The sequence below is a fragment of the Cydia strobilella genome, chromosome 16, assembly GCF_947568885.1.
Source record: "Cydia strobilella chromosome 16, ilCydStro3.1, whole genome shotgun sequence".
In the NCBI taxonomy this organism is placed as follows: domain Eukaryota; kingdom Metazoa; phylum Arthropoda; class Insecta; order Lepidoptera; family Tortricidae; genus Cydia; species Cydia strobilella.
This window is the reverse complement of record NC_086056.1, coordinates 15,741,660-15,765,827: the sequence shown is the minus strand read 5'-3', so window position 1 is coordinate 15,765,827 and position 24,168 is coordinate 15,741,660. Positions and strand designations below refer to the sequence as shown.

The following is a 24,168-nucleotide window of genomic DNA, read 5'->3' as shown; positions in this document are numbered from 1 at the left end:
ATCTCTTATAGTAAACGTGTTTTTAAGTTGCCCGTCCCTAGGACCAAGTCTGCTTTCGCAAAAAGATTTCAAGATTTCCTTTTACCGCATATATATAACAAAGTTAACAAAGATTGTGATATTAAAAACTGCACTGCTAGTAAAGCTAAAATAATAGTTACCTCTTGGTTAAAAAATCTCACTTATAATGAAACAGAACAACTAATGAAATCTAATAAATGGTAAAATTACTGGACAACTCCTCGGTAGGCTTTCTCTTCCTAGTACCTACAAGAAAACTTTTCCTTCTATTTCGCTCAATTCAACACACACAAACAACATAGACACAACACACACACACACACGCACACACACCTGCTGTTTACAATTAAATAGTAATAATGTGCCTTGATGTAATTTCTTTACTAAACCTAAATTGTGATTTATCTTGTATAGATTAAGTTTTTATTTTTATATAATACTTTAAGCTATATGTATCACCTAGTATTAGCACAATGTCAAAACTTCAGCGTAGGAAAATGTTAATTAAAAATTGGAATTGTCTCAACTGACTCCACAAGACAGGCCTAGCCTAGTGTGGAGATCATAGGTTAATAAATCAATGTATAATTTTTTGGTAAATAAACTATTTTTATTTTTATTTATTTTTATTTTTTATTATATTTTTGCATGAGATGTTTCGTCGATACCCGTACGTTACGTCGTACCTACTTCGTATTTAATTGCTAATTCAAATCCCAATTCAAATGGGATTTTCAATTGCACTTACGACTGTTATGTGTGGTGGTACAAAATCTGTATCAGGTTTGTACATCCACATTATCACAAAGTATTGTCGCGCGTTTTTTTAAACTGCATCAATATGCGGAGTGCTGGGTGTGTTTCCGTTGCTAAGCGAGGCTTTGTGCTCTAATAGATGCGCTCTTCCTACCTATCTACCTCATTCTCATTAGGTATAGTTGTTTTAGCAGAATAGGGATGTTGACATGAATCGCGAATATATAAAATTTTATGTTTTTACCATAGCAGGGAAAATTAGAATGCTAAAAATCATATTTTATAAGAGTAAATGCCTAATTAATTATTTAAAAATATTTAAAATAATGCTCAGCATCACGTGACTGCAAACGCAAATCGGAGCGCGTGACGTCACGTTGTGAGAAACACGCACAGACAAGTTGTCTAACGTGGTGGTCCTCTGGCACCGACAGTCGTTTTTTACCACATCGTTAGGCCAGGATTACACTTGTAAGTTTTACTTAGGTAAGTAGGGACAAAGCTATTTGCTAGAATGAGATAACGATATCCATATCTCATTCTGTAGTATAGCTGTGTCCCTACTTACGTAAGTAAAACTTACAAGTGTAATCCTGGCCTTACATCATCCAGTTCCAGATCACGTGACAGCTTGGAGCGTTTTTGCGCGAAATTTAAACACTAAACAAATTAACGTGATTTTTTATTAAAAATTAATGAATAAAAATTAAAACATTTTTTTGTAATAATTACGTGTCTATCTATAAAATGAAAACAGTTCTAAAAAAATGTAAACATCCCTATTATTGAAAGCATGGGTATTTTGAAATTTAGCTACTGACACAATAAAATATTCATTCAGCAACAAACCGTGTCCACCTTTAAAATTCACCTCCGTAAATTCATACTGGCTAAGCAAAAATGCAACACTTAGGCAACCGTGCACACTCAGTCACTCAGACACAAATCGCATAGACACTTACATACATACACACGAACATTCATAAGACTTAGGTATAGGCTAATTTTAATTAAGTAATTTGATTGTTATTTGTATTTAAGCTTTCCCTTATTTATTTTTTTACATTGTGTTTACTAGTCCATCTACTGGGCCTTACTGAAAATCAGCGTCGCGGAGTGTGCCATGTTGGCTCACACCGTGACACCAAGCTGAGTAAGGACCATTTAGCGCAACCTCATTCTGTTTATTTATTTCTAGTTTTAGTCTTGTTATGTTGTGCTAATAAATGCTTTTTCTTTCTTTCTTTTTCTTCTTTCTTTCAATAGCCCTTTCACCAAAATATCTTCATTTCGCTCGTCTTTTCGCGTGTAGATCTAAACTTTAGAATCTAAATCTCCCTTTGTATCAACACGAAAAAGTAGTTACAGTCTGGCAAAAAAGCGTAGAAATTAAAAAGTGGCAACACTGTAGTGTCGTCCCGTTTTTATTAGATTGATTTGAAAGGGACGACACTCCAGTGTTGCCACTTTTTAATTTTTACTCTTTTTTGCCAGACTGTATACTTAACAGGTTGCCTTTTAACTAAAGGAAAGATAAGTAAAATTGAAACTAGTACCGACACTGTCTTTTTAAAGTCATTTATAAAACAATAATTTATACTTAAATTGTTTAAAAAGCCACGGACCAAACATGTTCTGCCAGTGACAAGACAGAGAGGGAAAAGCGCCTCCGGCACCGGTCATCCTTGTTACGCTCTCACAGACAACTACGCTCTATGAGGCGTGACCAAATGGTGTACTTTGTAAAAAGTTACTTGTTTGCTGTATAGGGAGCGTGCATAAACTGTAGGGGACATCACAGGAGACGTCAGATTTTTGGCGCAAGGCGTAAATGTGTAGTTTATGCTTCCAAAGTAGCCGACAAGATGCTTTGCTTAGGCGTGAAGTGTCAATGTACATGTTTATGGTTTCGATTCAGGCCACAAGATGGCAGACTCTCCAACGCGCACGGTCCCTATAACTGCATCTTTACTAGTAAGGATATAATTTTTAGAGTATGAAAGATTGACTGTTATAACCAAATTGAGGATATAATTAGCAACTAATACTAGATATCTTGTAACGAAGAACTTCTTTTAATGCCTTCAATTGTCAGTAGATTCATTTTTGAGCAATGTTTTGTATTAATAGTGCATATTATAAATATTTACTATCGCCCACACTGTTAATTGATAGTTCGTAAACCAACCTTATTACAAAAGGCATAAGGTTCACCAATGGACACTTAAGAGTGTTGCTGTTTGTGTAACAAAATAAAAAAGTTTATAATTTTAGGTAAACCCTGATTTTGGAAAATGGTGAAGATTTGAAGATTAAGTGTCTAGTGTCGAACTTTTTACTAATATAGGCGAACTGACGTCGGGTTTTAGGGTAAAGGCCAAGTAGAGTCAAATTAACTTCAGTATTTGAAGACTTTTTCATATTACATAATTATATGTGGAATTTTCCACCAAAAGGGTACTTATTGTCGCTTGTCAGTAAGGCGCTATTTCCATATAGCTTCAATTAGACATCAACCTTATCGACAACCGACAATGTGGACCTTTTGGTTGAAAATGTCACATATAAATGGTAGGCACCTACGGTACCATTCATATTTTACATAATCCTGAATTAAAATATATGGTACAAAGACAACTTCAATTAATTTAACTGTAGATACAAGCATACACGGTTGAGGAAACCCAGCAGGAACCCACACCATCTACAGGGACCCGTACTTATGTGCTCTAATTTGAAGACACAGCTCGTAAAAATATCAAACGAGGAAAATACTCGAGAATCAAAGCGCCCTCCGTCGCCGGTGGTGCGTGAAACAAGACGATCTAACGAGCCAACCTGCGGCGACACGTCCCATAACAAACTGTATAAAGCCCCCTCCATACTTAGTGCACAGGCCCTACCGCGAGAAAATAATATCGAAATCTATGTATCTGCCTCTCTAGCTTGAATATGCAAAAGCAATAGAGAGGCATATGACGAAATTTCGTTTTACGCGGTACGCCCTCAGGAATCGCGACGCAAAACCTTCACACGCATGTGTGGAGCCGATCCGCACATTTTTCTTCACAGTCATTAACAATTTGTTAGTGTGAAAGAGTGAAATCAATCTCGATCTCAATAAAAAGAGTGAAAACTCTAGTACAGTCAGTATCAAAAGTAGCGGATAAGACTACGCGTCAAAAGTATCTTATCAGATACTAGCGACATATAGCGATACTTCGCATGGGTAGTTCAACTGATTTACACAAAATATTTACAAATTATACATATAAACCTTCCTCTTGAATAACTCTATCTATTTAAAAAAAAACCGCATCAAAATCCGTTTCTATTGTTGGACGTAATATCCGATTTAGATTTTAGCAAAATTTCCCTTTATTTTGAAAAATCAAAATTGTATTTGTCTTGGCAAAGTTGAATTTGTAGCAAATAGAGGGTAATTTCGTAAAAAAGCTTACCTGGCAATGGAATAACTATTTGGAATTGAAATAACAGCTTATTTCATAGGCATACTCGGAACTACCTTCCATTATGAATTTTAAAATATCGTCACTTCCTCGTGATTCGTGTCCGTCCGCGGTTTTCGAGCACTAAGGCAGTCTTCACATTGAATGCAAATTCGCACGTTGCTCCGGTGTGCTAGTAGGACATCGCTATAGGCTATCACACTCGTACACCGGAGCGACGTGCGAATTCGCATCAGTGTGATACCCCGCGTAAGTTTGGACAAAGATAGATATAACTCAGTAATAGATGGATACAGTCTAAGGAAAAAAACGTGCCTCGAAAATCACGACAATTTGATTCTCGATCAGATGGCGCCACTACCTTTGGCCTACTCTCGTATTAAATAAATAATAAAAAATAAATAAAACGTTTATTCAAAAATCTTACTTACAACTAAATACATATGTTCTTCTGCCAAACCACACAGTGGTTTGTTGGCAGACGATATAGAGAGCGTTGACGGTTTCGTTTGTTATTTAACAATTTTAACGCATATCAATGAAAGAACATGGGTCAAAATAATAAAAATAGTTAATGCAAATAGAAAAAATCATTTATCCATATTTAAATACATTTGTGCCATTTTCAACCAAAAGGGTACTTATTGTCGCTTGTCAGTAAGGCGCTATTTCCATATAGCTTCAATTAGAAATCAACCTTATCGACAATGTGGTACCTTTTGGTTGAAAACGTCACATTTTATCGTATTTTTATAAATCTTCATTATTAGTTATAAAGTGTGTCGATAGATGGCAGTGAATTTACTGTGGTTACAAAATGTACTATGACAGTATACCGCTCTTGTAAATTTTGAAACTTTATTGTATTTTTTGTAACCAGTGTGTAATACGATAAATAAATAAAACCGTTCTATCCTATTATATCCTCTTTGGTTTGGAGCAGGCTTAGCACTCGGTAGTGTAACAGTAGCCGGAGGCGCCCCAACAGGGGAGTGTATCGAATGGTGTAATGGAGCTGTGATTTATGCCCGCCGGGCACAGCACAGGCACTCCACAAGATTTGTGCAATATGCTTGTGGTCAGATCGAGTGTTAGATTCAGAGTAATTAGCTAATTGAAGGTTATTTTGACTTGAACTGTTTTAAAAGGGGTGTTAACGATAATTAAGAAACGGTGCTGATAATCACAAAACAATAAAGAAAAAACCGGCCAAGTGCGAGTCGGACTCTCGCATCCATTACGCAAAAAACGGCAAAAAAAGCACGTTTGTTGTATGTGAGCCCTACTTAAATATTTATTTTATTCTGTTTTTAGTGTTTGTTGTTATAGCGGGAACAGAAATACATCATCTGTGAAAATTTCAACTGTCTAGCTATCACGGTTCATGAGACACAGCCTGGTGACAGACGGGCGGACAACGGAGTCTATTAGTAATAGGGTCTCGTTTTTACCCTTAGGGTACGGAACCCTTAAAAACAACCGGGAACTATAGGCACTAGTTTATTTATTTTTAGATTATTATAGATACAGAAATATTAATGATATATAATGGTCGTTTATAACCTTGAACTCGATTTAGATTTTAACTTCTTCTTCATCAGAGTGCCATATCCTAACGGATGTCGGCGATCACCATGCGAAAGTCCTCTCTGTATTTCGCCACTCTGCCCAGAGTTGTAGCGTCCGCAATACCGGTCCAACTCCTTATATTATCACACCATGATGTTCTGGGTCTTCCTCTACGTCTTTTTCCATTAATTTTTCCCTCAATAATGTTTTTGAGTAATGCATATTTGGTGTTTCTGTAGATATGTCCAAATATGCTGTTTTTCTTCTTTTGATTGTCAATACGACTACCTTTGTCTTTTTCATTCTGTCTAATACTATTTTATTTGATATATTATCTACCCACGATATTATTAACTTAGATTTTAACAATAGGTATGTTATGGTATTGAACTAGTTTTGATACGACCTTGACGATCGTCTTGTTGATTGGCGCATCTCACGCACGACTTTCACTTCAATTCGCATGCACCAATCATGAGCGATCTTTAAGGGCGTATCAAAACCAGTTCGAAAAACCATAACAGATTTGAAGGGCTCCTGGTTATATTAGCTTGAAATTATAAATATAGGCAAAGATATAACTCCGTAATAGATGGATACAGTCTAAGAAGAAAACGTGCCTCGGAAATCAAGAAAATTTGATTCTCGATCAGATGGCGCCACTACCTTTGGCCTACTCTCGTATAGATGGCGTTGACGGTTTCGTTTGTTATTTAACAATTTTAACGCATATCAGTGAAAGAACATGGGCTAAAATAATATAAAAATAATCAATGCAAATATTGCAAATAAAAAAAAACATTTATCATCATCAATCACATGAAATTTAATCGCGTTAGACCCGGTAATGACATTAATTATGTGTACAAAACGGGAGAGTTTAAAGTGTTATATGCGTACATGCTTTATTTTTCGCCCCATTTCTATTAAATGGATTTGTGCCTGGTATATGTAGGTATGTGTTGTTATTAATGTCTGTCAGCGGCACACGCCCCGCGTTCCCACATTCGCAAATTCAAATCCTTCATAACAAAGACTCGATAATCTCCGCGTGTCAATAATAAATTTCATAAACTCGCGCTGTGTGTTCCCATCGACGATCGGCTCAGTCAAACCAGTATCTTTTGACCCTTTTTATCCGTAACAAGGAGGCCAACTGAAACTAATGTACATTTTGATATCAAAACGATATCTAAATTAGGAAGGGTATGTCATTTTGTACTCATTCGTCATTGCGCCAAGTACAAGGGCGCGAGCAAGTATTTACGAGCGAAATGCACGCGCGACTGATATTTAACTGCAATACAATAAAGAACTAAATGACATGTAAGTATGTAACCAGTATATTAAGCTATAGACTCTATTTAGGTTCTCTCAGGGTTGTGGGTCTCGACGCTGCTATCACAATACACGTCTGGCAGTTTCCAAGATATCTCCTAGTAGATAAATGTATGAAGCTAAAGAAAGATTGGGCGCCAGCACGCATAAAGCGTGCAAAAGATTAATATGAGATAAAATAAACTATTGTTTGAGCTCAGTTACACATTTAATCACATTCCTTAAATAAATAGATGACGGGCAGTAGGCCTGATACAGAATTTACATACTTATGGTAATTATGCTAGGGTGAACTATGCTATAATGAGACGTTAAACGTTAGAAAGTCTATGAAGTCCTGTTTTCACGCTTAGCACTTTGCACTTGAAATCAAATCTAAGAGGCCACTATTATATGTTCCTTGCTAGGTTAATTTAAGTCTTAAGAGATCACTAAAAGAAATTAGAGTTGACCACACCTGAGACACGTGTTGCTACAGAGGCAGCAGAACTGCGGCTACATGCCGCTCCAGTGGCGCGCAGCAGACGGCAGGAGTCGCGATGACACGCAGCGAAACCGTCGTTGCGTATCCAGCCAGCCGTTCTAACCGGTACGCCACAGCCGCGATGAACAGCATGGAGTCACAAGAACAATACTGCAAGGGCAGGCTGCGCCAGCACGTTCCAGAAGACAAAGCCAGGTGTGCAGGGGCGAAAGGAAGGACCCAGGGAAAGGACCGGCTTTCAAGCTACAAACAAAATTACACATTGAAACACATGTTGGCAAAAGCGCATGCCCATGTGCACCTTGATTTTATCTCCCACGAAAACAGACCAGACAATAATTAAAACTCCTACATAGTAACATACTAGAGTACATATAGAGTACTACCACTCATGAGAAAACGATTAAATTTCGTACCCATGGTCATTATTGCCACGTATGCACAAAGACAAAGAAAAAAACTACACTTTTCCATATTAAATCACTGTTCCTTACCCGGACTCTTGATGAAATTGTTGGTATCAACCTCTAACATGTTGACCCGAAGCCAAGTTAAAATCATTCACAAGGAACTCAAAAGAAAGGACGCCATTGCCACGTTGTATGCTTTAACAAAGAAACCAAAAATTAATACAAATCAGCACTATAGAAATTGCGCTTTCACGATAACAAACATCAAGAAACTTACCTCGCTACGGGTTATAAGCTGCAAAGCGTATTTGCATTTTAGAGCTGCTCGCTCGACCAGAATTGACTCTCCATCGACGATATTTCCGCTTCACGCCATGCCGAATTGAAAAGTGACGGAGCATCGTACGCCTTCCACGTCCCCACGTATTTAAGTTGCCATATCAAGAGGACAAAAAAAACTCACACTCGGCCATCGAAATTATCTTTATAGTCGGTCAAACCAATCTGTCAGTCAGTGACAACTGGAAAAATCATTCATCCCTTTCCTTCGGACGCCAGTACTAGTGCAAGACAAAGACGGCATGATTTTTTCTGTCTATGTTTGAAATGAGACAGACTAAAACCAACAACAAACAATTGACAAACTATGAGTCTAAAATAATTTGAGAAAGACGATGGAATATATGGGAAAATAATCCGTGTGCGCTATTTTCAATTATACTCCCAGAACAAGACCTTAAATAATGCATCGAAGCATCTGAGAACACGCCTTGCAGTAAATGTTGCCAGGTTTATGCAAAGGCGTTATCAGACCCCGACAGATGGCGTTAAACGCCTTCGACCCGACTATCGTTTTAATCTACTCAACACTATTCATAATCTCGTTGCTAGATGTCGCCAGGAGTGTCGAAACGAGATTGGTTCCAAGTTACGATTTTGAACCGTAACAAGTAATAGTTATGTTTCTTGATAAATCTGAACTCTCTTTCTGTTTGGAAAAGGAGATACATTCAAGGAGTCCAAGGTGTTCCCATACTTTCGCTCAATTTAAGATATTATATGTATACTCGTACCTATGATGTAACGGGTAGGAAGAACGTCGCATTCTTAGCAACATTGACAATAGCTCGGTTTGTTCAGAGTGAATACTTTTCAGGCCTACTGGCCTTTATAATCCTTATTTATTACAACGTATAAAAATAAATGTAACATACATATTTTGTAGACGGATTCATATTTTTTCCTAGTTTTATAAAATACTAATTTTGTTAGAGTTTTGATTCAATTTTAGATTCGATTTGATTTTGATTCCAAAAATTAGCCCAATAAATACCTATACGTACATGACTCGAGACCTAATTAAGCTGGTGGCCCAGCGACGAGAATCACACATACACAAAGGGCGACAAAAATCCATGAATAATCTCCATTTTGAGGGTGTCACCGGCATCCGCGGCGACAATGGCGGCGCTAATCGCAGCATAATGCGTATTGTTGCTGCATTAATTGGTCGTCGCACGCAGGCCTGTGCATTGTCGCGACGAGCGTAATTACGATCACCTAGCATGGTTTTATACTGGTTCTATAATGGATACTTAGGTATAGGCAGGTTATCAATTTTGGTTCTAATGATATTAGTTAATATAGTATAATGCCACAGCAAGCTATGACGCTAATTTTCTGTGGGTACCTGACTTAAAACTAAGCTACAACTAAACTAAAACTAAACGACACACTTAAATAGTGCTACCTCCTTAAATAGTGTCACCTAAGTTGTCGAAGAGTTAAATATTGCTGCCATCACTTTAATATTAATTGACATTCATTAAATAAATAATAATTATAATAATTTGACAAGTTAATTCAATCAGAAATTATTGTATCGGTGCATTGTTGATGTTGCTATTGTTGAAGTTACTAAATTAATTTATGAGACTAACTAATAGGTTACTAAACCACTGATACGCTAATATGTTAATTTTATTATGTTACCTTAATTACAATGTGTGAATTAGAATTAATAGAATAGAAAAACTGTACTATTGTGTGCCCTTACAGGGTGTCATGAACTGGCTATATAAAATGTAACACCTTATTATGTACATGACAATGCAATATGGAATAAATGACTAAAATGACTAAAACAAATCCGGACTTTTGATTGAGATCGCGTTATTGCCCAGGATTTTTATTAATTACATTATGTTAAAACGTGCTGACTCAAATTAATCTTTTTCAAATCCCTGCCCGCTCGGTCGGTCCCGGAAACCCAAATGGATAGCTATTGTATCTATATAGCTACTATAAGTACATGGTTACGTTGGTGACTGACCTGCGTCGGCGTGAGGTGTATGAGCGACGCGAGGTGTTCCCGCTCGGGCGCCGACAGGTACTTCTGCTGTTTAAACCTTCGCTCCAATTCGTACACCTGCAATAAACACTAGCGTTAAATAAGCACTTGCATTATCGAGTCTTTGTTATGAAGGATTTGAATTTGCGAATGTGGGAACGCGGGGCGTGTGCCGCTGACAGACATTAATAACAACACATACCTACATATACCAGGCAAAAATCCATTTAATAGAAATGGGGCGAAAAATAAAGCATGTACGCATATGTGTTATATGGGGGTTTTCAGAAAAAATGGTACTATTTACTTTTTAAGCTTAGAATAAATTTAAAAGTGGAAAAATTACTGCCTTGGGTGAGACTTGAACTCACGGCCTCTGGAATTCAAGTCTCACCCAAGGCAGTAATTTTTCCACTTTTAAATTTATTCTAAGCTTAAAGCATCGATCGCAGACGTTTCTGCTTGTTAAAAATTTATTTACTTTTTTTCGAAAAATCATCAACTTTTGGGTTATTTAGACTCAGAATCACGAGTGCTACTGAATGAGACAAAGAAAAAAAGTGTCCTTAGGTTTTTATACAAATTTTGGGTGTCAGTTTTGTAACGGTCCATACAAAATGTATGTGAAAATGCGTTACAAAAGTGACATTTTTGGAGGACATATTTTTTTCTTTTTAAATCGATAGTCCTCGTGATTCTGAGTAGAAATAACCCAAAAGTTGATAGATTTTCGAAAAAAAAAGTAAATGGTACACTTTTAAGTGTAAATGCCCTAATAGGTATCCTTCAACACAGCAATATATAGCATCATTGGAATTCTACTCCTCAAACTTTACATTGAACATAAATATGATGACGCTTTTTCTCCTAGCTACGGGCATATTCGAATTATAAAATACGATAGCTGGCTGATCGCTTGCTAGGCATCCTTTGAAACTCACTTATATATTTGTATGTTCTTATCTCTTTTTTCCCATTTTGTTAACACGCAATTTTAACTTATCAACGGTTATCGAATTTAAACTGTCGTGAATCATTAACATTAAGCTAATTTTAGACTCTGAAACATGTCGCGACTGACTTAATTAACTTAATTCTCAACGGTTGTCAGCGATTTAGAATTTCTCTCAGCTCCATTTGGCTAGCCCGCCCTTAGTCAATTCTTCGATCACATTTGATCTGCAAAAAGGTCAAACTCTCCTACGATACGCGTCTGAAAATAGTATACGGGCCACGGGATAGAATTAATTATACTACCCACGCCGTGATACTAATATATAAGTAGGTACTTATACGTTCAGCTGGGCGGGGCCGGATCTGGGCGGCGGGGGAGGGGCGCAATTAAATAGCTCTATACGTTTAAGTAATTTGGATTTATATAATGGCGGGAGTTTGATTGCGCTGGTTTTTTGAGCCAATGTTGCCGGTGAAATTTACATTTGAGAGTTAGGTCCGTCTACTTTATGTGGAAGCGTGTTTTTAGGCCTACTTTGCTTAATTTTATGGAATAGATTAGATTGTTTAAATAATCGGTTGTGACCAAGTTGTGACTCAACGCTGTAGATGTTTTTGTGAACCGAGGTTTAACCGGCAGCTACTTGCTCAGGGAAATAGACGAAAAACAATTTAAAAAGATATGGTAAAACGGGGCGCAGTTACTATACTTAAAGAATGTGGATAACACCATCGTCTCGACCTTCGTCTAGAGCCTATTAGTTGTATGTAGGTATTAAGCAGTAGGTAACTAAGTGTCAACTTAAGGAAAAGATAAACGTCGTGTCGTATCAGGCGGTCAAACGAAAGGCTCAGGAAAGATACATGGAAATGGCTCCACCGACAAGAGCTAGGCTCTTAAATTAATGATGAACTAAGTATAAATGGTTTTTGGAAAATCAATAATAAGATATTACGATACCAATGGTAATTTAACCTCATAGTCATAGTTTTTTATTTGCTAGACCTCAACACAATTTAGGTAAATAGGTCAGTAAAAACAATGTTTTGTTTCAATGTTAAAATGACCAATAGAAATAAGAAACAATAACTCAAGTCGGACCTTAAATTAAACGGACCTAAATACCGTGAAGCCGAGGTTGCTGGAGGGCGGCCGAGTTCTTCAATATTATTGATTTTAACCACGCATAAGGAGACAAGGGCAAACAAGAAGAAAAACTTTACCTTAAACCTTACTTGCTTAATATTAAATGTACCTACACTTTTATACACTTAGGTACCTAATCATGTAAGCATTAAATATAATGTGTAGATCCAATACTGGCAATATATAATAGCATAGGGCCTAAGAAGTATATTGAGATAAATTTTGCTTAAAAATACAATTAAAATATTAACCATACAAAATAATTCGGCCCGCAATGTAAAGCAACACACAAATTACGATATAGGAGTTTTTTTAAAGTAACTGTCAAGGCTTGTTGGCAGTAACTATAAAAAACTCGTATCTCGTAATGTCACGTGTATGTAGATTGTAGGTTTAATATGTATAACACATAAACAGACCTGTAACGGTTGTTATTAATAAACTTTTATTTTCATTTTCATTTTTTGTCATATCATGTAATGTATGCATGTCTCGTAATGTTTGCAGTGCCTACATTGTTGCTCGGTAAATTTTCAAAAAATAATTACGGGGTCATTATTAAGTGTAGGTACCTAACTTAAAAACTTGTTAATTTATGATTACAAGGATAAATTCTATATCTAGTTTAATTTATTGCCCGTATTGGATTTACACATTGTACCTATAGTTTCTAGAATTATTGTTAAAAGTAGGCTTTTCATTTGTTTCATAATTTCATTAGAAACTTTAGAGACATAAAAAGAAATCTTACAAATTTTTGGAGGGTCGGCAATACTCTTTGAGTTACAACTGTTACAAGTCTAATAACTGGCTAAAATATCACCAGGGGCCCATTTCTCGAACGGTATTAGACTAATATTATTAGTCCACGAACTGTCAAATCGTATGGGTTGCCATGACAACACACTAATAACATTAGACTAATATCGTTCGAGAAATGGGCCCCAGGGATGTATGAGTATTATTAACCACTTTCAATTATATATGTATAATATCCTTGTTATGTACAATAAAGTCTTTATTACTGAATTAAGTAAAGTAAACTTGCTGTTCACGTCTTAGTATAAAATAATATTAATTAATATTCCCTGTGGGCCTGTGATCACATCAGCTCGAGCTGAAACACTCTATTGGCAATAAAGTAAGTACGTTTGAGTCGCCTCCTCGTGTCGCCGTCGCCCACTCACAATCAATACGACGCTGACGTCATTTCAATCAAGACTCTGTCTCACTTTTGTTCAGTGCTAATTATAACTTTTCTAACGAATATTGGTGTTTCAAATTCAATTTAAGCTACTTTTAAGTTTCAAACTATATAACGTTTTTAATTGGACCACACGATCGGTTTATAGGTAAATAACTGGATGAGAAACAAAAGTTCGGTAGACGAGTTTTATGCATTGCGTTTTAGTTTTTATAGGTAAATAACTAGATAAGGAACAGAAGTTCGGTAGACGAGTTTTATGCATTGCGTTTTAGTTTTTATAGGTAAATAACTAGATGAGGAACAGAAGTTCCGTAGACGAGTTTTATGCATTGCGTTTTAGTTTTTATAGGTAAATAACTAGATGAGGAACAGAAGTTCGGTAGACGAGTTTTATGCATTGCGTTTTAGTTTTTATAGGTAAATAACTAGATGAGGAACAGAAGTTCGGTAGACGAGTTTTATGCATTGCGTTTTAGTTTTTATAGGTAAATAACTAGATGAGGAACAGAAGTTCGGTAGACGAGTTTTATGCATTGCGTTTTAGTTTTTATAGGTAAATAACTAGATGAGGAACAGAAGTTCGGTAGACGAGTTTTATGCATTGCGTTTTAGTTTTTATAGGTAAATAACTAGATGAGGAACAGAAGTTTGGTAGACGAGTTTTATGCATTGCGTTTTAGTTGTACATTTTTAACCATCAGTTATTTATCTTTACCTAACCATCGTCCTAATTGTAGCACGATCATTGGATCGTGCTAAGAAAATAATATCATTACGTTTAAAATTTTTTTTTTTAAATAGCTACGATATTTTTAGAAAAGCTCTCGTTGATTTCTGTACCAGGGTCATATACAGATTGAAACTATTTTAATTCCACTCCTGTAGACAGTTCACAACTTGTGTTGATTAAAAACGAGTACCCTTTTATACGAATTAGGGTTCAATCAGAAACTCAGGCTCTTTAGCATTTGCTGTGTATCCCCGCAGGCAAACAAAAGGAACAATTACGTAAATCTTATTTTCCAACTTGATATTCAAAATACCTAAACTCTGTTTTTTTATTCCGTAGACTAAAATGACATTTCATGTGGTACTAAGAAATGTCATCTTATACACATGAAACTTCATTTTAGTTTACGGAATAAAAAAACAGACCTTACGGACGAATATGCGGAAAAATAATTTCGCGCAGCCAAGCCGCCTCAGCCTCCCCAATCGCAAATGATCCGGTAGCCCCGTGTTTATTTGCAAAATGATCGCCAAATATCGTCCCGAGGGCGACCGGTGGGGAAACGAATAAAAGTTAGACATATGAGTCGGCAGAAATACAAAATATGCCTTCATTTATTTATTGTTATTTATCTTTATGTACTTAGTTATTGTTACGTAACGGCTATGGTGCTTTCTAAGGGTAATCAATGTGATATGATTAAAATGATTATGGACAGGCTCATGCACAGTTAGTGCTTGAAAATGGAGACCTAGGGTCTCCGAAAAATGTGGCGTGAGTGACTAACAATACGTGAGTTAAATCGTAAAATTAGTTTAATGTTAGTATGACTAACAACGGTTTAAATAAGATTAGCTACAGGTTATATTGTTGGTCACAATCGTGACAGCATGACACATAGCTCAATGAAAAAGTCATAGAATTGCATATTACAGACTCACCTGTGCCTGCGTGAATAGCACTCTCCGCTTCCTCCTCTGCGCGAGAGGGAACTGCATGGGCTTGGCGTCAGGGCCGGCGCACGCGGCTAGGCCTCCCATGTTGTTGACGTGCCCCATGCCGCCCGACGTGGACGTCATCAGCCTGGAAACTAAAGCAGCCGCTCAGATACGCACACACAGAGTCACCCCCGAATAAAACAAGGCCAGCTTGAAAAAGTCACACTCCCCATTAATTATGTTCTTAAAATCGACAAAGGGAAATGTAACACTTAAAGTATTTAGAATTCAATCTAGAAATTAGAGGTTGATAAGAAAGGAGCTTTATATGAGCATTAATGGTTGTTAATTTTAATTTATTTACTTTAATTGTAATTTAAATGATATTTTAAATTTATTTTAAAGTAATGTTGTTGTGTGTAAGTAATGTTCTATGTATAAGATAATAATAATGTGTTGACATATAAAATACTTCTATTTTAACAATAAAAGTTTGATTGATTGATTGAAAGTGACATGATTTAATTTTAATGTAATTTAGTTATAAGTTATTGGTGTGGTTTTTCCATACATATCACACCAAAATAAATGATTTTATAGCTTTCAGTGTTATCTTTGTAGTTATAATTTTTTGCACTAAGAAGAGATGTCATATAGGACAGCGCAAATCTCACCAAAGTGCAATTGGTAGTTTCACCACTACTGCTGACTGCGAGTATCAGTAAGACCAGACGTCGGTCAGTTAAGTAGTTAAGTGTGTTGCTGGTTCAAATAAGGCCTTGAAAGTGACATTATTCACAGAAAATGAGGGCTATCGTTTTTTTTGCTCACCAGTTGGCACCTCTGTTGATGGTAGTCCAAAAGACTAAAGAACAGCTGTCAGTCATTGAAGTGACAAGTGACATTTGACATTTCGAACTGTGGAAAAGACCACCATCTACACTAGCGCCCCTGGCGGCGAATTCATACGTGTTAGCCCTCATTAGTTTCTCCCTAACCGGTCATATCTAAGGCTAGTATACAGCAGGGTAGAAGGCTATATCTCTCGACAAAAACTAGGGAAATGAGTTTTCTGTGAGGACTTAAGATGAAATTTATGCTTTTTATGCTCATCATAAATGTAATAAATTTATTAGGCATTACCAAATTTTTGGAAGATCATTTATATTGCATCGTAAATCAGTTAAATCACACAATATATCTCAATGACTTAGGTAGGTAAGTCATAAATAATAAATCTATTATTTGCTTCGACTATAAAAAACTACCACGTCAGGCGAACTTCATATTCTTCATTAGTTTATTTATAGATTTAATATCTCTGTACAAATTTCTTAAAAATTAAAATAGCTTTCCAAAAACTCCACCACCGTCCCTCTCTAATTGCACCATTATTACACAAATGCTCGCAATTCTACAAATTCTTTAAGTTGATAATTCTCCAAATGCAATAATTGCAGCTTCCCTCCACCCCCACCGCTGGGGTAAAGCGAAAGGTAAAATATTAATTATGTCGCGGGTAAATCTCAGCATTAAGTGCCGTTCCCTAATGACACTAAAGTACTTTCCTGTCCGCTATCTGTAAGTAGTAACGTTGTGCAGATATTATATAAAAGTTTTTATTTAAATTGCAATATTTGTTGATCCTTTGGTTAGGAGCAGAATTCGAAATTTGAAGTGTGTTATCGGCATGCTATTAAACGCAGTGCGCAACGCTCGAGTGCCAAAATTACTAAATTGGCAAAAACATTTGTTTTGGTACATACAAGCTTTTAAAAAAAATTAAAAAGCTTTATTTCGGATTAATTACATCCATAGAATTACATATTATTAAAATTAAGATTAAAAAATTAAATTAATAATAACAAAATTAACTTACTTAACATATTTAAAAAAGTTACTTTTGATAGTCTGCACGTGGCGCGTGCGATCGATTTGCGATGGTGCGATGGATTTTATCGCTGACTGTTCTTTTCTTACCACCACGGGGAACTAATAATACTAATCGAGACAATTCTAAAAACCCCAAACACAATCAGTTTGCGTTGTTTCATCACAGAGCTCCCACCTCCCGTTTCCATCATCAGATCAGCTCGAAGGTATCATAATATTGCATTGTCACCCGACTTACATAATGTATGCAAATTTTCAGCCCAATCGGAAATTGGGAAGTGGGTCAAATTTAGCTTCCAAGATTTGACCCACACTAACTAACAAAACAACAAACTTACGAGTACATACTTACAGGGCAAGTTAAATAAAAGCTTGTAATGTAATGATTACAAACTATATCAAATTGAATTTTTAATAAGAACTGGAACGTACCCGATAACCTGTTTGAGCTAAAATTTAGCTCAATCAGATATCGGTAGCCAAGTACTAAAGCCGCTACATAAAGGTTGTCTGGAAGAGATCGCTTTTTAGCGATAAGACCGCCTGTTGTTTACCTCTACTTCTGTTGCTGTTTTCATTTTGTATTGTTTTTTTATTGAGGTGTGCAATAAAGAGCATTTGTATTGTATTGTACTTAATTAGGACAATCAAAATAAGGCTACACTAGACAAGGTGCTACGCCGTAGACCGCCTACAGCGTAGCTGCGTAGCACCAACTGTTACAAAATATAAGATAAACCCGACTCAGATAAACATTTTCTTACGATTTTAAACTGGTTTTGATACCTTGAAGATCACTCGCGTTGTTAGGTTCATGCGAAATGAAGTAAAAGACGTGCGTGAGATGCGCGCCAATCACCAAGATCCCTACGGTCGTATCAAAACCAGTTCAAAACCATAACAAGTTGTGTGGTGATGGGCACCTTTGCGCCAGACAACTCGAGGGTGGGGGGGGACTTTTTGCCTAGGCTTAAATTTAATCTTAAGTTATTATTGAATTGTTTTCATTTTTGTACTGACATTTATTGATTTGTGACGCTAGTAAAAAAAAATAACAAGTTGTTATAGAATATTGGAATAACTAGGTTTCTGACAGCCCAATTTTAAGAGTTTTTCTTATCCTGTTTTCCATTTTTATTACTAAAAATTATGAAAATAATAAGTATTATTAATAGCGATGTAACGATACCGATACCGATATATCGGCCGATATAATCGGCAGGTCGATATATCGGCATCGCCGATTTAAATTCAATTCAACTTTGTTTCCTTAACAAAAATCTACCTAAAGGAACCTTTATTACTGATATGGATTTACTTTTGCTTTTATTGCTTGATTTTGATTTGGCATTATTCTTTTTAGGGTTCCGTACCCAAAGGGTAAAAACGGGGCCCTATTACTAAGACTCCGCTGTCCGTCTGTCCGTCTATCCGTCTGTCCGTCTGTCTGTCACCAAGCTGTAACTCATGAACCGTGATAGCTAGACAGTTGAAATTTTCACAGATGGTGTATTTCTGTTGCCGCTACTACTAAAAAGTACGGAACCCTCGGTGGGCGAGTCAAATTCGCACTTGTCCGGTTTTTTTTTTAAAGTTTTTTACACTACACAAAATCGAGCCAATCGAGTGTCTATTAAACATAAGTATGTTTTATGCATAAGTATATAATTCCATATTTATTTGACTAAATAACTAACTACTATTTATGCCATTGATATCGGTATCTGTATCGGTATCGCCGATTATTTACTTCAAATATCGGTATCCGTATCGTATCGGCAATCATGTATGCCTAATTATTAACTGTTGGTACAGTGTTAGGTACTGCTACGTTACTACGTTACTATACCTGAGTTATCATTACTATAGAGACGACACACCAAACAATGAAATTGTCGCAATCACAACCTGTACCACCAAAACGTCGTAAGCGCTGTAAGATTCATGGCGCTTACGCGTTTAGGTCGCGAGATTCACGCTCCACTTCTATGGTTTAATGCCAAAACGGCAGCTACTCATGACGCAAAATACTGGTTCTCTGTGCCGGTTCTACACGTTAGTAATAATAGTTCAATGCGTTACTATTGAACAATTTGGGGGCTCCCTTTTAAACGGTATGAGGCGGGCTCGATCGATTTGACAATTGGTCGGTCGGTGACCTGATCTTCTTTTTTAACAGACTGAATTGCTACTAAGAACAAAACGTTGCCAGTTGTGAATGGAGGAACTTTTAACTACTTATTAAACCTCTAATAAAAACAAAAAACACAATGCGTAATGTAGTTCTGTATTTTTAGTATGTTGTTTGCAGTCCTTGGAGGAATGTGAAACTACGTATGTTTTGCAAGCAAAAAAAAGTTGTGCTCCCTGCATAATTTGCGAAAAACTGCAAAAATTTCGGATTTTTTTCTACTATAACAATTTGATAAATCAGAATCAGCCTCCATTGCCCACCAAAGAGTTTGGATGTTCGTAAATAATAACACCCTTTCCACACTTGCATTGAAATGTATTATTTTGTAACATTTTTGTCCACAAGTGACATGCAATTGTCAGTATAGCAACGATGGCACTTCAAATTTGTCTCACGGCCTAGTGTCAAATTCAATGATCAAAATTTTAATGTTGATTGATTTATTCGTATAAATATCACAACCTTGGTATATGCAATGTTTATTTAACACGTTTTGAATAGACCTTGAGTGCCAAATTGTAGTAGGTACAATAATAATGGTTACTTAACTAATGTATTAATGTCTATTCTAAAAAACCGGACAAGAGCGAATCGGACTTGCCCATCGAGGGTTCCGAACAAATTTAACCTATTTTTTTTTACAAAATTTATAGTTTTCTGATTTTTCCCTGTAGGTAAGACTTGTACCCTTTAATTCCCTTGAGAATGTTTTTGGCTGCATAAACGGCCGTATATATTTTTACGTTAACTTAGAAGTTGTATTTTACGTACCTACTATATGGTTTTAATTTCAACTCGATACCTCCGTTCCCGAGATAAAGGGTTTTGACAAGCAGACGGACGGATAACAAAGTGATCCCATTAGGGGCCTAAAAATGCACGAAAAGTAACCAAATTAATATAAATATGCTTCGTAAACGCAAGAAATTCACAGAACTAAATATTTGGCTCAAAAAAGTTTCGGAAAATCAGTGTCTTTTCTGAAAACATTACATAACTTAACGGTTTGGATACTTACATAATACAAATTTTAAGAAGTAGGTTTTAACATGCCTATACTATAAGGATAAAGTACGAAAATTAGACTTTAAAATCCGTTTATTTTATAATGTTCACAGGAAAGAACTCATACTAATTAAAAAAGTTTTAACTCATTTGGATATAATGACTAATTTTGTTCCCGCGACAACTTCCCCACACTTCCTTCAGTTTAGAACTTTTCAATGCTTTTTTCATGATAAGTAAGTAGGTATATCTTAAAGTTAAACCTTCTTCCATAATTTCTGTTTCTCTTGAAAATATATAATATAAGTTACGGGTTATGAACATGAAACACCCTTCTATCTTCAAACATCAGAAAAGTTAAGCTCCCTTAACTATATCTTTTATTTTTTGTATTCCTATTTTTGATATTCAAGTCAATTACCTATATAGTTGATTCAAGCTGTCCATCCCATCGTAATCGAACCATAAACTAGCCGTAACTCGGACCCCAAGTAACTAGCCAGCTTCCATAATTTAGCATCGGAATGGGCAGTATAATTATATTACACGGGTGTCAGGGGCAGGCTCTAATTTCACGCCCTGCAGCCGGACGCACCCGCCGGATGATCTGGCGATACACTGTGATGTTAGATTTGTGTGACTATGCCGTATGCCCTTACTGTTCTTAGAAGATGTTGCTTAAAATAATTATAATGAAAAGTTATTTCTTGTTTTTTTTTCTAATTGAATTGAATTCACAAAATTTATGTGTAGCAAAATTTGATGTAGGTAAAGAAGCTTTAAAGTAGAAGTAATTTTATATTGATTAAAACTAACACGATTTTCACTCATAATTTTAAACTAACACGGCCCTCGCCACTGCCTCCTCGCCAGTCTGCCTGTGACCACGAATTTAACGTCACGTTCGAAACGTCAGGCCATAAACAAACGTAAGTTTTTACGCGATTTAGTCCCGTGTTAGTTTAAAATTAAAAGTAATTTGTTTAGAAAAGTAAGTACAATTACATCATGATGTTTTTTCCTTGATATTTATGTACCTAAGCTTAGTATGTATCTAACTATTTTAATTTAATAAAAACTATAAAAAAGTAGCTGATTGTAGCTGCGAAACTTTGAGCTGTCAACAAGGGAATCTGCAGGATACCTATATTACTTGGAACGAGCGTTGTGGTCTACCTTTTGTTACCTAGAGGCCAATTTGGACTTCAAGAATCAAGTAGTGATTTTGATTTGTGGATTTATAAACCCTTCTTTGCATGGTGATGAAAATTTCCATCATAACATTGTCCTATGAATTAAAGGTAGGTGATTAATATTTATTTTTAAGACTGTTAACTTTCAACACTAATGTATTTTCCGATTTTTTACTTAAATTTACGCAGTATTTAATTTACAATTATTACATTTGTTTTAAGACGAAATGTTGGAAAACTTGGAAAAACCCAGAAGTTGATTTGGGCATTTTTTTCGGGGTTTGTAATTGTTTTATATTTAAGAACTTTAGCATAGGTTTATCACAAATAGTATACCTTTCTGATGGTAGTAAGATTTTCATATATTACTTACTGAAAATTATCATCATCATCATCATCATATCAGCCCTTTATCGCCCACTGCTGAGCATAGGCCTCTCTTCCAGTACGCCACTTGTCCCGGTCCTGAGCTAATCTCATCCAGAAGTGACCCGCAATCTTCCGGATGTCGTCCACCCAACGAGCCGATGGACGCCAGGGGCTTCTTTCATTCGAAAGCGGCCACCATTCCGTTAACATTTTAGTCCACCTGCCATCACTCTGCCTAGCAACATGTCCCGCCCAACTCCTGAACTATATCCCGCCCAACTGAAAATTATATATTTACATAAATATGATTTAGCCTATGCAGCTTCTACCACTGATTTCGCAGTAAAAATCGATGTTATAATTTTTTTAACTATTTTTCCCAGAATCAGCAAACAATTACGTGACACATAAATAATAATATGTATATTAATTTCGGGCAAAATGAATATAATCATGCAGTTCGAATAATAATATAATTTTTACATTGCCACACATACTCCATAATCTCCTTGATTAATTATTAAAAAAGTGCACTCAGGTATTAAGTTTTTCGTTAAGTACTTAAATGCAGATATTTTTATCATGTAACATAACCTCCGATACAAATCAAAACGATACCGTGACAGCAAACTGAATGTAATGGACCCGTCACCCCCGTTCAATTACCACGGTGTTCGTTGTCAAAATATATGCGTCTCGGACCGGACCCCCGTCACGTGGACACCGAGCTGTCATTCGCAGAACATGGACAGCTATACTAAAATAACGTTTGGCCCTCGTACTATAGTTGAATTAAACACTCGTTGCACACGAATCAAGTAAAAACCGGCCAAGTGCGAGTCGGACTCGCGCACGAAGGGTTACGTACCATTACGCAAAAAACGGCAAAAAAATCACGTTTGTTGTATGGGAGCCCCACTTGAATATTTATTTTATTCTGTTTTTAGCATTTGTTGTTATAGCGGCAACAGAAGTACATCATCTGTGAAAATTTCAACTGTCTAGCTATCACGGTTCATAAGATACAGCCTGGTAACAGACGGACAGACAGACAGACAGCGGAGTCTTAGTAATAGGGTCCCGTTTTTACCCTTTGAGTAAGGAACCCTAAAAATGAAATGGGGTCGAGAATCATAAAATCGGAGCGTATATTCGAGGGTTCGTAAGAATTTTAATCTTAATCAAATATCGTTAGATTCAAATATTGTATACCTATGTAAGAATGTAGGCATGCATAATTTTAATAATTAACTGGTTGGTATGAAGTATTTCGCATTCCACCGATTACATATTTCTAATCACACAAAACCCATACATTCCAATGCACAAATTATTACACAATTGTGTTTATAAAGCGTCACAACGCCAGTTAATGACACGAACCATTTAACAATCCAGTGCCTACGCCCACCGACAATCGCACGACAATCGCATCGCTGATATATACGATAACGTCTATTCACAACTCAACAAAACAATATATTTGTGCCATAAACGTCTCTATATCTATAAGAATAAGGTTTATATAAGATATAGATGGGCAAGATACCAAATAATGCCGAAACAAGTCCAGAACCAGATAGAATGGGGAATTTTATTGAAAGACCCCTTCTCCGGTGGAGTGTTGTGTCAACACGGCCGCGTAATGTGTGGACTATTGCCAACTTTGCCTGCCGACGGCACAGTTTTAGACAGAACAATGAGGAATGCAAAATAGGCAAATATGTGAGGAATGAGAAGTTGGCGATATTTTATTTGAGGCAAGAAATTGGTTGAAGGGGAGTAAAATGCAAGAATGTGTTTGAGGAAAATATTTAAAGAAATGTCCAGAGATATTTCAAGCTTTATGGGAAGGTGTTTTTTTTTATATATACCTACCTACTTATTTGAATTTTAGTTTTGTGTCGAGTCTTGAGATGGCGTAAAATCAAGAAGGAACAATCTTATTCTACATTCAGTGGTTAAAAATTATTAATCTAAATTAAAGGTTTCAGAAAAAATTTAAGCAAAACTGAGTGGAAAATTCTACCTCCACCGTATTCATCGTTCTCTAGACTTCTAGAGCCTTGAGGCACGAGAGATTTTGTTTACGATTCGTCGGTGATAAACAAGCGTAACCATGATTCGCTTCGTGTACGAA

The 24,168-nt window shown here is 36.3% G+C and overlaps 1 protein-coding gene across 2 annotated transcripts in view; it reads right to left on the bottom strand.

Annotated features, from left to right (window-relative positions):
• Positions 1–24,168, bottom strand: part of LOC134748166 (homeobox protein Nkx-2.1-like) — a 55,810-nt gene that overhangs the window by 13,750 nt on the left and 17,892 nt on the right. For both annotated transcript variants that reach the window (XM_063682878.1, XM_063682879.1), the window contains 2 exons: positions 15,378–15,526; positions 10,381–10,476 (listed from right to left, as the gene is read on the bottom strand). In XM_063682878.1, coding sequence (XP_063538948.1) covers positions 10,381–10,476; positions 15,378–15,526 — 245 coding nt within the window. The remainder of the gene's footprint in view (positions 1–10,380; positions 10,477–15,377; positions 15,527–24,168) is intronic.